Source organism: Rhynchophorus ferrugineus, unplaced genomic scaffold (genome assembly GCF_030347505.1).
Source record: "Rhynchophorus ferrugineus isolate W39M unplaced genomic scaffold, kcgeb_rfMv2 rfM2, whole genome shotgun sequence".
Lineage (NCBI taxonomy): Eukaryota > Metazoa > Arthropoda > Insecta > Coleoptera > Curculionidae > Rhynchophorus > Rhynchophorus ferrugineus.
Window position 1 is genome coordinate 9864466 of NW_027472581.1, and position 16576 is coordinate 9881041.

A 16576-nucleotide genomic window follows, 5' to 3' on the forward strand; every position below is an offset into this window, starting at 1 on the left:
TTTGTAAATTGGTTGCTGAGAAACTTGATGTAAGCGGGATAACATTTTTCAGCATTTAAAGCTTGTGGGAAAAACAAAAAGCTCGAACGTAGATATTGGGACAGAATATTGAAGATTTTGTCGTTATATATTTTCTGTAGCTACGAAAGTACTGACTATCTTTACGACGAGCACCTATGATAGATCAATCATATACATGAGGGCTGTTTGAGGCTAACTGAGTCTTAGCTGAAAGTCTGTTTATATTTGCCGATAGCTAGCCGCTATTTTTTCGCAACTTTTGAACAATTTAAGGATTCTATCTCTAAAGAATGATGTATCTTTTGAGGCTAAATACAAATTGACCCACTTTTTTGGTATTTTCATAAGAAGTGGAACGCTGCTCACACAGGTCACGACTCATGCGTTAAGAAAAAATAGTAAGCAGAAGAAGCCAGGTCTGGAGAATACAGCAGATGGAGTAACACTTCTTATTTTAATGTTTCCAAGTATATTTTCACCAGTTTTGCAACTTGTAGTCGAGCGTGTTGTCACAATGAAGACTAATATTGTTGTCTTTGCTCACATTCCGACCATTTCTCGCACAGTGCTAGCCTCAAACGCATCAATTCGATAGCGACCATTGACGGTTTCATCGAGTAATAACTTCATTTTTGCAAGAACGTTCTAACGTTGACATGTTGAAATTGATGGAGTATGAATGTCGTAAGCTTTACGCAGCATCTGATTCTATTCAGCCGCCAAAAAAGTACAAATTCAGACATTTTCAACGCATTCAAAGCATTTTTTGTTCACACTTCCACGAAATGACATATACGGAAAAGTGAAGTCCTTTAGTGAGACTAATCCTTCAACACGAAGTTGGTTAAAAATGTACCCGTTGTTATTAATACACAGTAAAACCATCTTAATTTATAGGCCTGACATAACAAAAGGATTAGCCATCCATCATAAAATAAAGCTTTAAAGTTGTTCAAACATAGCACAAAACCAAAGGCAATCCAAATTTGTTAATGACTGAGTATTATAACAATCAATTTGGCGGAAAACACTCCAGAGTACTGACAACCTATATAAATGATGAATTTACATTGTTATTTTGAAGACTGCGAAAACTGTTCAAACTTGGGGTAATTGTATACATCAAAATCAAATAAAGATGGCTGGTAAAAACCATCCATCGACCAAGCAAATAACACATTATTTATTTTTAAAATTAAAATAAAAATTATAAGTTTTTTTTTTAACAAAAATCGATTGAGGAGAGAAAAGAGAAAAGACAAAGCTGCTTAAGGATAGTAAAGTATCTGTAAAAGTCTTTCATGTCATTATCAGTATTTTTTAACGGATTCTCTGTAATCATTCTCGAATAATTTAAAGTATTTTACGAGATTACAAGGGTCTTCATTTTAAATCCGTTATGGTGCAAATTGGAGATGTTCGAATGTTTTTTTATTTGATTCCATATTGCTAAACAGAGATTTACATTACTTACTTTGATAGCATGTAACATCCTGCTGAAATAATGAGCCTTCTCACACAGCATTATTTTTTCGCAACATTTTCATCAAAAAATTCGTCATAATCGTCATATTCGCTTGATTTTGCTTTAATTGCAGAAAATACATCATTCAGTGCATAAAACGTTTGAAATTTGAACGAGCACTGGTTGGAAGTTATTTGTGTTTGAAAAAGGATAAATATAATGGAAATCTGCATTAAAAGTTCTACTGTATGTAAGGCGAGGTGCAATTGAAAGAAAACAGCTAGAACTGAAAGATAGTAATGGCGACTCCCACCATTACAATGCCTGAGTACACATTGTTTTGATGATTCAGATATATAACCCTTCTACTATCATTTGTTTCAATATGTTCATTATATCAATGGAAAATTAAAGTTCTTCACCGTCAAGCACAGCCTATAATATTGGATACTTGAAGAAAACCAGAATTGTATTAAAAAAGCTAAAGAACTTTTTTTCAGACATATTTCCTTAGGCTCGTATAGTGAAATCTCGTGGGTCTAAGAAGTGGAAATATATTACATCAAATAACTCCACATGAAGCATTATTCGTTGTTGTAATATTTATGTATCCTTTTAATTTATCTATATATCTTTTATCTTGTTTTTAATATTTATTTTTAATATATTAACAGTTTGTATTAATATTTATAAACATTTAAATAGGTTAATACTTTCAATACGCGAAAATATTATGCGAATATACTGCAATATACCATACATCTCTAGAAGCATTATCACTACTTTCTGAAATGTATCCTTTAAATTAAAATTAAAATCAATCAATTAAAATGTCATAAACATATACCATTGATACTCTAAAATCTTTTTTTACAATAACCTAGCGATTAATATTTTATTTACCTTGGATTAAGTATATGTTATCCCAAATTCATGCAATAGTATAAATTTCTACCTCAAACATATTCAGTATTTATTAACCATCCTGTACATTACCTTGAAATGAATCCCATAAAAACACATACATATTATAAACCGAAAAGAAAAAAAACCAAGACCACATGCGTTTTAACAGCCAGTGTAAAAATAATTAAAAAAAAACATATGAACACACCACAGCTATGGATTATGAACACACGTGTGTCTAGATTATCTGTGGATAATTAAAGGAAGAATGGTAAAATAAACGCACGATAACTTGATAATGAAATGACGAACGACATTGCACAAAAATAAACGTTAACTAGTAATAAATCCGTATGAGAATAAATGTGTTTGTTGTACCTTGGTGGGTGGACTCGTGGAGGCTGGGGACACTATACCGTGGTCGGGGCTTGATTGTGGTCGTTTTGGGGCTACACGAGCTCCAGATTTACCTGGAATTAAAAAAAATAAATAAATAAATTAAGTCACCTTTGCATCGTGTTCAATATCAAAATAGTTATCTTCTGTCCGATTTTTCAGAGTGTTTGTTTAGATTGAATGTATAAGCGTTTGATAATAGTAATGTTTCGTATTAAAACTTGGATGTTCAATAGATTCTGTCGTTTAATGTCAAAAACACGATTCTATAGCCGGAAATACATTTTAGTATGAATTTTTTTTATTACTCTTAGTGGTTCAACAATCTGTCCAGTGAGCAATAAGAGTTTCTTATTATATTCTATATCTATCTATATAACTCTTCTAAATTATATTTCTGTATTATTCTTGTATAAAATATTATCGTAATTAGTTGTAAATGTTCTATAATTGTTCTATCACTAGATCGGATGCTATGAAACGTTTCAGCACTTCGTTATGACGTCGCACCTTTAGTTCAACATTTTTAATATAATTTGAATGTATATGTTACTAGTTAGTTTGTAAGTAAAATACACTCAGCTAAAATCTAAAGAGATTGGTTTATCAGTCAATCACAAAGCTAATTTGGACCTGTAGTGTGCAAATTTATTATCAATGCTTATCGCTAGGTAACCAACGAAGAGCTAGCTTACTTTAAGTCAAACGGACAAAAGTCATACAAGATTTCGCTCTAAACATTGAAATAAGTTTATATGCAGGAAATCAGAAGACTGAAGCGAACCAAACCATACGAACTTCTATAACGTATAAGTTTTCTGGTAACTTTAGCTTAAGTGGTTTAGTTTTATTTTAACTTGGAAATACATAACAGTTAGTGTTGGGAACTTTCGACTGAAATTGACTATCGACTGTTTCAATCGCTATTTTTGGTTCGACTGATTTTACTACTTTTATCAGTGACTGTTTCAGTCAAGTGTTTTCAGTCGCTATTTTCGATCCGAATGTTTTTGTTACTATTTACTATCGACTGTTTCAGTCGTACTTTAGTAACTATTTTTGGTTCTACCAATTTCATTCGACTGATTTTTAGCGCTGTGACCGTCTGCCTAGCCGCGACCTTGACAAAAATGTACCTAATCTATGCTTACATAGATTTATATGTAATACATGTAGTTTTATTATTTTTTTTCGGTAGTTTGTTTATAAATAACAATGTACTGTATATTAATATTATAGTATTTTGGTACGATATTTTTCAAGAAAGTTAATGTAATAGAGTAAAGAGAATAACTTTGTTAAAAATATTTCCGTTCAATAATAAATAAAGCATTTATATCATTTCATTCAGATCATTTTTAATTATGTCATGGATTAGTTTTTTTTTCTATGATTAGGTGTATGTTTAATTCTTATATATTAGTTATGGTTATTGTACACCTTCAGTTTTTAGGTTCTATTATTTTGTCTGTATAAATTATAGTATATTATTTAAAAATAGCAATTAACATATTAAAATACGATAAAACATTTGTAACAAACATTCCATAAAACCATTCTTTTTTACAGATCCACAGAACATTCCAATATAAAAGTAATTCTACTTCGTTTAAAATGAATGATAAAATTAATTAAAATGATTAATTGTATGTTTATAGTATTCAGTAATTATTCTTTTCTTTTCTATTTTAAAGTAAGTACGTGAAGGAATATGTACATCTCCGTCTCGCTGATACTACCGTTGGAAAATCTCGCTGATGCTACCGTCCTTTCCTCTCTCACAATGTATACAGGAAATGGTTCGTACATCTTCGTCTGATATCACGAATAGAAAAAAAAACAGTCGAACCCTGCATTTAACTGAAAATAGTAATTACTATTTTGAGTCGCTAGTTTTTTGACTATCGACTGTTTCGACTATTTTCAGTCGATAGTTCCCAATGGTAATAATAATGTATTAATCCTGTACTGAACGAAAATTTATGAATTACAAAACTTCAATAAAAATATTTCTTACACCACTTGTATATGAGCTTAAAATTCCTAGAAAAACAACTATTGCCTATCCGATTATACAATTAAAATATAAAATAGGAAGCTTAGCAATTATTAACAAAAATAAACAGCATGCAACAAAAAAGAAGCGAGCAAAGCATATAGTACTAGTATTATTTTAGTTTTTTTATGTAATTTAAATAAATAAAGAATTAGCAATGAAATGAATGAAGAATGAACGATTTCTTCATATACTTTTATGGTGAAGGTAAAACAATGAATTTATAAAATTGGATTTCCATAATTTTTATATTTATTACATTATATAATAAACATCTGCTCTATTATAAAATAATGCAGAAGGTCGCAGATTTAATAAAACAAACAATTAACTTAAATAACGAATTGATTGTCATTGTTTTACAAACTAATACTAATCTTAATTTACATTTTAATATAAATATTTACTTAAGTTATAATATATAATAAATCATATGATAAAAATATGATTAATTATTCACTATAAATTGTTTTGTATTTGATTATTAGTTGTACTATGTCATTATGTAAATATTTTTGCCGTCATATATGATTCAGTGTATAGACATATGCTATTGTTGTATCTATACTTTTGAGTGTCATCAGGCTTTTCTTCATTAACGGAAAATTTCCTTTAACAGAAAGTTTTGGATGTTGAAGGATGAAAATATGAAGGTGGTGGCTATTTGGTGGTCTTAAGAGGATTGAGTTAAGAAATAGATGTATTTTTTTAAGTCAGTTCCTATTACTGCTCCATAATTATTTCATAATTAGTAATTAAGACAGTAAGGTTAAAAAAGACTAATTAACTGAGGGAGTTGAGCGTTTATTTATGAGCTCATTTATTTTTCTAAATATACAAGGAGGATTGGATTAAGTGATAGCATATTCACGGTAGCACAAGAACGTTGTTTGAGTATTTTCAACTGATTTCTGTGTATTTTAGTAAACTTAAAACGAAAAAAGTTCTAGGATGTCAGGATTTCTTAGTACGATCTAATAGGATACAGCACAATGGCGTCTTCATGTGGATTCATCAGAAAGAAGCTAGAAGTTCAAAGAAAGAAGTAGCCATGCCTCACAATCGTGGTTTTTATTTTTCCGTTTCGTACACTTCAAAGAAACCAATAAGAATTTGGAATTAGTTCTTCGCAAATTAAAATATGAACACCATGGTTGGCAAGTATGCGGTGATTCTAAAATATTGTGCATATGACTCGGAGAAGCTGGCTTTGCCAAATTCCCTTGCTTTTTATATCTGTGGGATAGCGAAGATCGAGCAAATCACTGCGCTGAAAAGAGTTGGCTGCCGAGGGAGCTTCAAGTTGGTGAAAAGAACATCCTCCAAGAAACAATCGTACCTCTACATAAAGTTTTTTACCTCCACTGCCCCAAGCAATTGGAATTTATGAAGCGATTTGTAAAATCACTTCCAAAAGATGGGGATTGCTTCAAATATATAATACCAAGCATCTCCGAAGCACAGGTGAAGGAAGTTGTTTTCGTCTGAGCAAATATTAGACCAGGTTTATGACTGACCCACAATTCACGACCATGACGCATCCTCAAAAACGGGTAAATTTCTTTACGGAGGTCATAGGTAAATTTTTAGGCAATCACAAAGATTGCTAGGGATCGTTAGGATTCAACTTATCAAAAGAATGCTAAAAGCATTTGAAGCCTTATATTGCCTAATGAGTATACTAAAAGTACTAAAAGTACACAGCCTGACTACTTTCCAGAAAATTAGAGAGATCTGAATGAAAACTAATGTGTAGGATTTCACTGGAATATTAAAAATGCCAACAAAAGATTCCAATAAAAAATGAAGCATATCAATGACTACTATTGGATGCTTCAGGGAGACCTTTCAGACTCTTCTACACGCGAAAATCTACAAAGAGAAGTCTCGCTAGGAAAAAGAAAATTTTTTAAAGTCTATTCTCTTTTAGTTTAATGTAATGACTCGTTTGACATAATTGATTTAACCGAAATTGTCAAGTCATTTTCGGATTTAGCAGGTACATAACAGGTCCATTGAAAAGTCCCCGGCCTGACACATAGATGGCGCTACTAGAATTAAATCCATATGTCTTTTAGTTAGCCATAACATTCCAAAGATGCGTATATAAATCTGACAGCTGTCGGATGATTAGTTTGTAAATTATAGCATTTTGAGTGAAGTAACTTTTGTTATTGTGAAAGAAATGGATAAAAAGGAATTTCGAACGTTGTTAAAATATTGATTTTTGAGGGAAAATCAACCACCAAGAATTGATATGCTAAGTTTAAACGTGGTGAAATGAGCACCGAAGACGGTGAACGCAGTGGACGCCCAAAAGAGGTCGTTACCAAAGAAAATATTAAAAAATCTACAAAATTGTTTTGAATGACCGTAAAATGAAGGTGAATGAAATAGCAGACACTCTAAAGATATCAACTGAATGTGTACATCATATCATTCACGAATATTTGGGAATGAAAAAGCTTTGTGCAAAGTGGGTGCCGCGCGAGTTTACTTTTGGCCAAAAACAACGACGAGTTGATGATTCGGAGCAGTGTTTGAAGATGATTAAGCGTAATAAACCCGAGTTTTTGCGCCGATATGTGACAATGGATGAAACATGGCTCCATCATTTCACTCCGAAGTCCAATCGACAGTCATTCGAGTGAACTGCATACGATGAACCCGCTCCAAAGTGTGGGAAAACGCAACAGTCGGCTGGCAAGGTTATGGCGTCTATATTGTGAGATGCGCATGGAATAATTTTCATCGAATACCTTGAAAAAGGAAGGACCATCAGGACCGACTATTACGTAGCGTTATTGGGTCGTTTGAAGAACGAAATCGTGGAAAAATGGCCGCATTTGAAGAAAAATAAAGTGCTGCTTCACCAACACAATGCACCGTGTCACAAGTCAGTGAAAACGATGGCAAAAATCCATGAATTGGGCTTCGAACTGCTTCTTCATCCACCGTATTCTCGAGATCTGGCCCTCAGTGACTACTATCTGTTCTCAGATCTAAAAAGAATGCTCGCTGGGAAGAAATTCTCATCGAATGAAGAGGTGATGGCCGAAACTGAGGCCTATTTTGAAGCAAAGGACAAATCGTACTACAAAAATGGTATCGAAAAGTTGGAGGGTCGCTATAATCAGTGTATCACCCTTGAAGGTAATTATGTTGAATATTTTTATTCAAAAATTGCCAAAAAAATGTGTTTTAGTATACTAGGCCGGGGACTTTTCAATTGACCTGTTAAACATTACAAACGATTATATCACAAAACCTACTCTATATGTTAAAGACCTATGTAATTTAACAAAACTACGATATTTTTTTATATAACACACAATTCGACGAATAGAATAAACTATTATTATAAATGTAAAATCTACGTAATTATATTATGTGTAGTGAATGTGTAAACGTATTTTTAGTAAGGAAAGTGTGCAACAATATAATTTATAACATACAAATAAAAATGTATATCGATTACTATCAATATCGAATTAGATAAAATGAGGAAACAATCTTTCAGGAAACGAAATTACTTAACAATTTACATAACACTTTTAACACTTTTTTTACGGTAATTTGTACATTTGAGGTATATTTATTGTTTATTCAAATTATGTCTGGTTTTCCGTCTTTCAATGAGGATTGGGCAAGAAAATCCAAAGAAGCTTTGTACCGCACAAAATCTGATTACCCTCATAATTAAATTAACAAACATACCGAGCGTTTCCTAACGCAAAGTGCTTCAAATAATTTGTTGTGCAAAATCATTAAAAACAATTTCGATTCCTGACCTTTTTAAGTGGAATTTGTAATAATCATTCTTATTGTTATGGAGTAAATAAATATGAACAGTTCATATAACTGTTTTGTTTAATTTAAAGTGATTTAATTTATGTAATTCCGGATTATGTATAACTAAACAAAGAAACGAGATAACAGGGAGGAAAACATTTCTTGGAAATATTCCCTACATCAGATATTTTATGCAAAAAATATCTGAAATTATTAAATAACCCAGACAAAAGTAATTAATTCATAAATTTAATTTATTATTATTACATTTATTTTGGTGTAGGGCTTTAAAGAAGTAATTTCCTTTTTTCGAACTGGTGATTTTAGCATTAGAAATGATCATTTCTGCAAAGAATGCAAGACTATATTTACGATCTAATATATTAGTTAATTGTGAAATATATAGCCATTACTAATCTGAGTCATACCCTCGCTAAAATTTTATTCACTATTCGATTTATCTATTAATATAAATAACTACTGATAATAAGTTCTTGGAAATCAAAAGAAATTGCTTTTAAATGAACTGTAAAATTAACTGCTTTTAGAATCGTGGAAAGTGTACAATAAAATGTATATTCGATAAAAAATTAGTGCATCGAATTTGAATCAAGTATAGGATATCAAACAGTACTAAAAATATACTTTCTATTGTTTTATACATTTTTGATACTCTCTCCAACATTATTTTTTACAAATAATAGTAAAAAAACGGGGTGTCTTATTATTAAAAGTATTTATAATTTAAGGAAAATTAATACAACGTATTGTAATAATCTAGTGTTATAATTATAATGTAATAGCATAACATACATAACAAATGGTTAAGATTAGTATGATAATTAGTGATGACATATGTTATACTAATTAATGTCGAAGTTAAATAAATACAGATTTATTTATATTTTCTGTTTGAATTCAATTACTTCCTGATCCCTAATTATAATTACCTTCTGCATATAATTTGTTTAATTTATACAGTTTTTTGCAACAAGCCAAGGTCTGTTTCAGAGATTCCATAGAATACATGAGCTGAAAAGTTCCAGGCCTAACATATAGATGGCGATAGTTTTATTGCATTCACCGCTTTTCAATTAGCACTGCCCTTCAAAAGAAAGCTGTTAAAAGTTCATGATATTCTACTCATAAGTTTGTGAGTTATTGTGCTAAGAGTGACACTACTTTTGTTATTTTCAAAATAATGGATCAAAAACAATTTCTTGTTTAAATTTTACAGTGTGCTTCTTGATGGGAAAAATACCGTTCAAATGAAGCAATGGCTTGAAAAATGTTATTAGGACTCCGCTCCATCAGAAACAACAATAAAATGTGGGTTTGCTGATTTCAAATATAATTGGAGAGATACCGATGATGCGGAATGCGGGAGATGTCCAAATGAGGTGGTAACACCAGAAAACATAAAAAAATCCATAAAATCGTTTTGAATGATCGAAAAATAAAGTGGGTGCCGCGCTTGCTCACTGTTGACCAAAAACAAGAATGCGTTGATGATTCTGAGCAGTGTTTGATCATGTTTAAAGGTAACAAACCGGTATTTTTGCGTCGATATATGACAATAGATGAAACATGGATCCATCACTTCACTCCAGAATCGGATCAACATCTGAGTGGACAGCAACAAAAGTGGTATTGAAACGCGGGAATAATTATGTAGCTCTTGATGGAGATTACGTTGATGAATAAAGCCAATTTTCAACAAAAAAAAACGGTTTCTTTGTTGCGGCCGGGATTTTTCAACCCATGTGTTAAAATTGGAATATTCTCTACTGAAAAAATAAATAAATAAAGTAACCCAGGAAAGTATTGAAATAAGAACATAAGATTTGGAAATATTGAACACAAACATAATATAAATGAATATGTAGTTATTTAAGTTTCCATCAATTTTGATGTCAAAAATAAGAACTGTTCTAAATTCAGTCTGTTTGAGCTCAACTGTCATGTTTAGAACAATTCGTGTGGTACTACGTGATGGCATATAATCAGCGTTTTTCTAATTTTTGGATTCCTCTCTAATAGTAGGTTTATCCCGGTTAAAAAGCCGCTTGTTTCAGTGCTGGCGTCTTCATTCGACACAAATCTCTTACCACCCAGTCAATTTCTGGAGAATATGGAGATGGTGTAGCAGTTTGTAGCCCAATTTATGGATTCTTACCATGGAGATGTTTTTTTTAGTGCAGAAAATAATGTTTAATCAACACATGAAAATTACATTCTTCAGTTCTTTGAAGTAAAATGCGACTGGAGCCCATCAAATGCGGAATGAAGCTTGCCAATACTCAATCGATTTCAACATTTGAATACCGGTTACGATGTTTTACAGTGGTGATTTGTAACAGCGAAGACAAAAACAGCGTTCTGGGCAGCCAAAAATTAAAGGAACGTGATAATTTGAAGGCATTACTCGATGAAATCATCACCAAAGACACCATCGGCTACAATTGATACTTTTGAGCCGAGCGCACTGACCGAAAAACAACAATGTTATTCTTCATCGTGACAACGTTCGACCACATGTTGCAAAACCAGTGAAACATACTTAAAAACATTAAAACGAGAAGTGCAGTAATTGCCGGACTTTGCTCTTTCTGACGACTACTTCTTCCAATATCTGAGCAGCGCTTTACTTCTTATGAATTTACAAAAAATGGGTCGATTCGTGGATAGCATCAAAAAAATAGATGGAATCCGTAAATTAACTGAACGATGGGGATGACTGGCGAGAATACAATATCTGGTACTGATTTTCCACAAAGCAATAAAGTTTCAAATTAAAGAAAATAGTTTAAAAGCCTAATATACTGAATGGAATACTGAACAGTTATTTAGTAACGTTATATAAAAGAATAATCAATCAATCAATATTCCACCATGACCTTAAAATGAATTATTAATTCACATGACTGGAATAACCGCACCTACTCACTCATCATATTTGGAAAAAGGTATTTCAATTACAGTTATATGTACATAAGAATTGTTAAAAACCGACAATGGACGATGATAACACTTAGTGTAAAAGTGCAAGTACTCTTACCACCCAGTCAATTTCTGGAGAATATGGAGATGGTGTAGCAGTTTGTAGCCCAATTTATGGATTCTTACCATGGAGATGTTTTTTTAGTGCAGAAAATAATGTTTAATCAACACATGAAAATTACATTCTTCAGTTCTTTGAAGTAAAATGCGACTGGAGCCCATCAAATGCGGAATGAAGCCTGCCAATACTCAATCGATTTCAACATTTGAATACCGGTTACGATGTTTTACAGCGGTGATTTGTAACAGCGAAAACAAAAACAGCGTTCTGTGCAGCCAAAAATAAAATTAAGATGATAATTTGAAGGCATTACTCGATGAAATCATCACCAAAGACACCATCGGCTACAATTGATACTTTTGAGCCGAGCGCACTGACTGAAAAACGACCGGAATACAACTTCATCGTGACAACGTTCGACCACGTGTTGCAAAACCAGTGAAACATACTTAAAAACATTAAAACGAGAAGTGCTACCCCAGTCGCAGTAATTGTCAGACTTTGCTCTTTCTGACTACTACTTTTTCCGATATATGAACAGCTTCACTTCTTATGAATTTACAAAAAAGGGTCGATTCGTGGATAGCATCAAAAAAATAGATGGAATCCGTAAATTAACTGAACGATAGGGATGACTGGCGAGAATACAATATCTGGTACTGATTTTCCACAAAGCAATAAAGTTTCAAATTAAAGAAAATAGTTTAAAAGCCTAATATACTGAATGGAATACTGAACAGTTATTTAGTAACGTTATATAAAAGAATAATCAATCAATCAATATTCCACCATGACCTTAAAATGAATTATTAATTCACATGACTGGAATAACCGCACCTACTCACTCATCATATTTGGAAAAAGGTATTTCAATTACAGTTATATGTACATAAGAATTGTTAAAAACCGACAATGGACGATGATAACAATTAGTGTAAAAGTGCAAGTACTCTTACCATTAGCCTTAACTAATTTTTTGAAAAACTTCAACATGACTCTAACGTGTCATATGCTTAACCGATCTAAATTCGACTGAGTCGCGCGAATGACATTGTCGAAAACCGCATTTTGTGGAAAGATAGTTCATTGTAATCGACGTCACAATCGGTTCTCTATCGGGTTCATTTCCGCCATAACAATACTCGCGCATCCAATAATAAGCGATTTATTCAGAACAAATAAAAATTACCATAGCTACGAAGCGTCCCAAAAAAATCCTTTCGGTTTCGAATCGGTGTATTATGTAAAATCGGTGATTTCCATTATGTAAGGGGTATTATTTATGTGTACGTTACGTTGGCTGGTCTTGGGAATTGATGGGTAAACCGTACTTTATTCTCGTTAAATTGCACATAAAGGTCAAACGATTGAATTGAGTAAGCACTCAAACGTATAATTTATGTTGTATGTTTGTATCGCCGTAATTATGTTATATTAGAAATATTTTAATGAGAAAAGCCTCGTATATTTTAATAGTTATCTAAAAATAATCTGTTTTGTCAAAAATCGATAATTAAAAATATTTTTAACAAAAAAATTGAACCGACTTCATATAAAATAGATGAAGAATTCACTAAAACTTAAAAAATTATCAAACTTTTTTAACATAAAGAAAACGTTTTAAATCACTACATAGTATAAAACAAAGTCGCCTTTTCTGTCCCTATATCCCTATGTGCGCTTAAATCTTTAAAACTACGCAACGGATTTTGATGCGGTTTTTTTCAATAGATAGAGTGATTCAAGAGGAAGGTTTATATGTATAATACATGCATAATATACTAAGGCAACATTGCTAATTTTAGAGGTTTCTAACGCGATGTCGTAAATTAACCTATTTTTTTAGGCTTATTTAGCAATTAGCAAAAACGCTGCCTAACCCTACGAGTTAGATCAAATTAATGTACTACAGTATTGTACACCATAAAAAGGTCTACAAAAAAGTCCGCGATGGTATATGTTTATCTTTTAGGGATAACCCACATTAACCATTTTTATTGTTTACTTTTTACGTGAGAAAATGGCTTATTTACGAAGCTATTTTAAGCAATACGGCATTAATCCTTATCGAATTAAGTACCTTAAATACAGTGTGCAATTAATATAGATCAATATGGTTCCTTACAGCATGTAAATTAAACAAATATTTTCGGAGATATTACAAATTTAAAATTTGCGTTTAAAAATGTGTAATGTAATAAAAATTGTATGAATTTAGATATTCCAAAGATAGCAGGAAATCTTCATAGTAAGTATAGGGGAAGAGGAATTGTTTTACTCCAAATTTAATGCGTGCAGGCCAAGGGCAGTAATGAATGAACCAAAAATACTGGATCGATTTTAATCATGTTTTCATTGAGTGACATAGGCATATATATTTTATGCCCGTGCAAAGTCGGAGCGGGCCGCTATGTTTTTATATACAACGTTCATATTTTTTCTGTAGTGTATTTAATTTAGTATCAGCATTGCACCCGTGCGAAGCCGGGGCGGGTCGCTAGTTAAATATGTACAAATCCTTGTAATGACTAAATAAAAATATACAAAAAACTTTTTAAAACACAGAATTCAGCTTAATACCCACCTAAACCTATTTATCTATTTACAATATTATTTTAACTACTACCAACTGATCATTTTCAAGTCGGTGCCGATAAAACAAATCTTGTTTTGTTCGTAATTTAATCTTGTGTATTTGTCACAAAATTTTATTATTATTTTTGTAGTGATTGGGCTCGGGATGACACGTAGTCCTAGATAGGGTAAATAAGTATTTTGTTTATTTTTATTTAATCATTACAACGTTTATTATGTACATATTTTATTTTAAGACGTTCTTTTGTGTTAAAAATCTAAGTTTGATTGTTTTTTAATTTTTAGTGAGTTCCTTATTTATTTTTTGAAGTCGGTTCAAATTTTACTTTTCTCTTTTTAGTAATATATATTTACTCAGTAAATTACGTTATTTTATTAAGTATTACAATAGACGATGCCTCATATGATATGGTTAGTGCTTAAAAACAAACTGATTAACTTTTACAATGAACTACTTCCAATTTTTCATCACTTCAGTTCGGCAATAACATTATACACCAATGTCTGATTATTTTTGATAAAAAGTATGTGAGAACACTGTACGTGCCTTTGAACCGTGAGGTTTTCCCTCGATTCTCCTCCCTTCCCCCCAACAGATCCTAACTTGGTTCCAATGGGACCACCTCGGAAGTGCACTCTTTCGAATAAAAAACAATTCGAAATCGGTCCATAATTGACGGAGAAATCGGCGAACATAAATTTTAAAAATATATACAGCCGAACACAGAACTTCCTCTTTTTTTAAAATGGGTTAAAAACTGGCAAATACTCATTATTTGTTACACAAACAAAATTATTGTTAGGTTACTCTTAAAAAATTGGCATTTTTTAAAATCTATTTGTAACTTTAAGTGGAAAAATTCTTGACTTTTGTCTTTTGCATAATATAATAATCACAAGTTTATTTAAACTTTGACGATCATAAGAAAATCCATCACAATGCTAAGGAAGTCCAAAGGAAACAGTAGAAAAACTGTGAACACACCAGTGAGACCTGGAGCAGAAATAGGAAGAAATCGTTACTTGTAGGAATAATAACAAGAGAAGGCAATGAATCTAGAAAATAAAATCAGTCTATAAATAACACCGTTGGAAACTATAAGAACTTATAGGTTGCTAAATTAAATCATAAGTACCGATAAGAAACATCATTAGGATTATACATCATTGAAAGCAGCGAAATTGACCTGCGGTTTTAACAAATCTGACCAAATTAAAATTAAAAATTAACCAAAAAAATAGATTGGATAAAAATATGCAGCATAGCCATTCGAAAATGAAAACAAAACAAAATTAGGAAACCTGGGGAAAGTAGCCAAATGAAAAGTTAGCTAATTGTTAGCTCATGTGGAAGTAAAACGGCTGATGTATGATCTATAATTCCACGTCATACCATTTTTATATGAAAACATAAGAAGACAGATGTGGTTTCCTACTTCTTACATTGTATATATAACGAGGTACATATTTTGACAAAAACTGACAAAGATGCTATATAAATTTATAGTGACAATTTGACTGAGCAACGTTAAACTATAAGGGATTGAGGAATATGAAGCTCTAAATTTAATAGTAAATTACGATAAGATTATGTACAGCTGCAAAGCAAAGCCACAAATCCAACGGATATCGATGAAAAGTTACTGATAAAACATTCACAAAACAATATCAATGCCAATTTATTGTACGTGAGTTAAGCTACAATTATTGAGAATAAATTAATCTAGTTGTTGATGCAAAACGAATGGATGATAAAAATTTAATTTAGACGAACAATGTTTGCTAAACAAATGATTGAATGCATATTCGAAGTTAAATCGGATCATGAATTGCTTTTTTGTGATTTGAGGAAAAGAATGAGTGTTTTAAACAAATAAAATGTTAAACTGAATAGGGTTGGTTTATTTAAGTTTGATTGAAATTAAAGTTGCAATTCTATTCAGCAAAGTCTATTACTATTACACTATTAGTGGTTTAACAATGTACACAGTGGGCAACAAGCATTTCATATTATATAAATGCCATGTAGAAAGAAGAATATATATATATATATATATATATATATATATATATATATATATATATATATATATATATATATATATGTTATAACCAGATCGAATTGTTAAACGTTTTAGTCTACACACTTCACTATCACGTCGCGCATTTAGCTGATTAGCGAGCATATTGGGGTACATTAACACTCTATTTTAAAGTACTTAACGTAAACATTTTAATTACAGTCTTTATAGGTTCTAGAGGGATATCGAGTTGTAATACTTCA

The 16576-nt window shown here is 31.5% G+C and overlaps 1 protein-coding gene across 3 annotated transcripts in view; it reads right to left on the minus strand.

Moving 5' to 3' along the window:
- The window catches only part of MICAL-like (protein), a 168282-nt gene that overhangs the window by 26892 nt on the left and 124814 nt on the right, over positions 1 to 16576 (minus strand). For 2 of the 3 annotated variants that reach the window (XM_076393896.1, XM_076393895.1), the window contains one exon: positions 2771 to 2862. In XM_076393896.1, coding sequence (XP_076250011.1) covers positions 2771 to 2862 — 92 coding nt within the window. Of the gene's footprint in view, positions 1 to 2770; positions 2863 to 12653; positions 12778 to 16576 lie in introns of those variants that run through there. The other variant, XM_076393897.1, reaches the window with a different exon arrangement.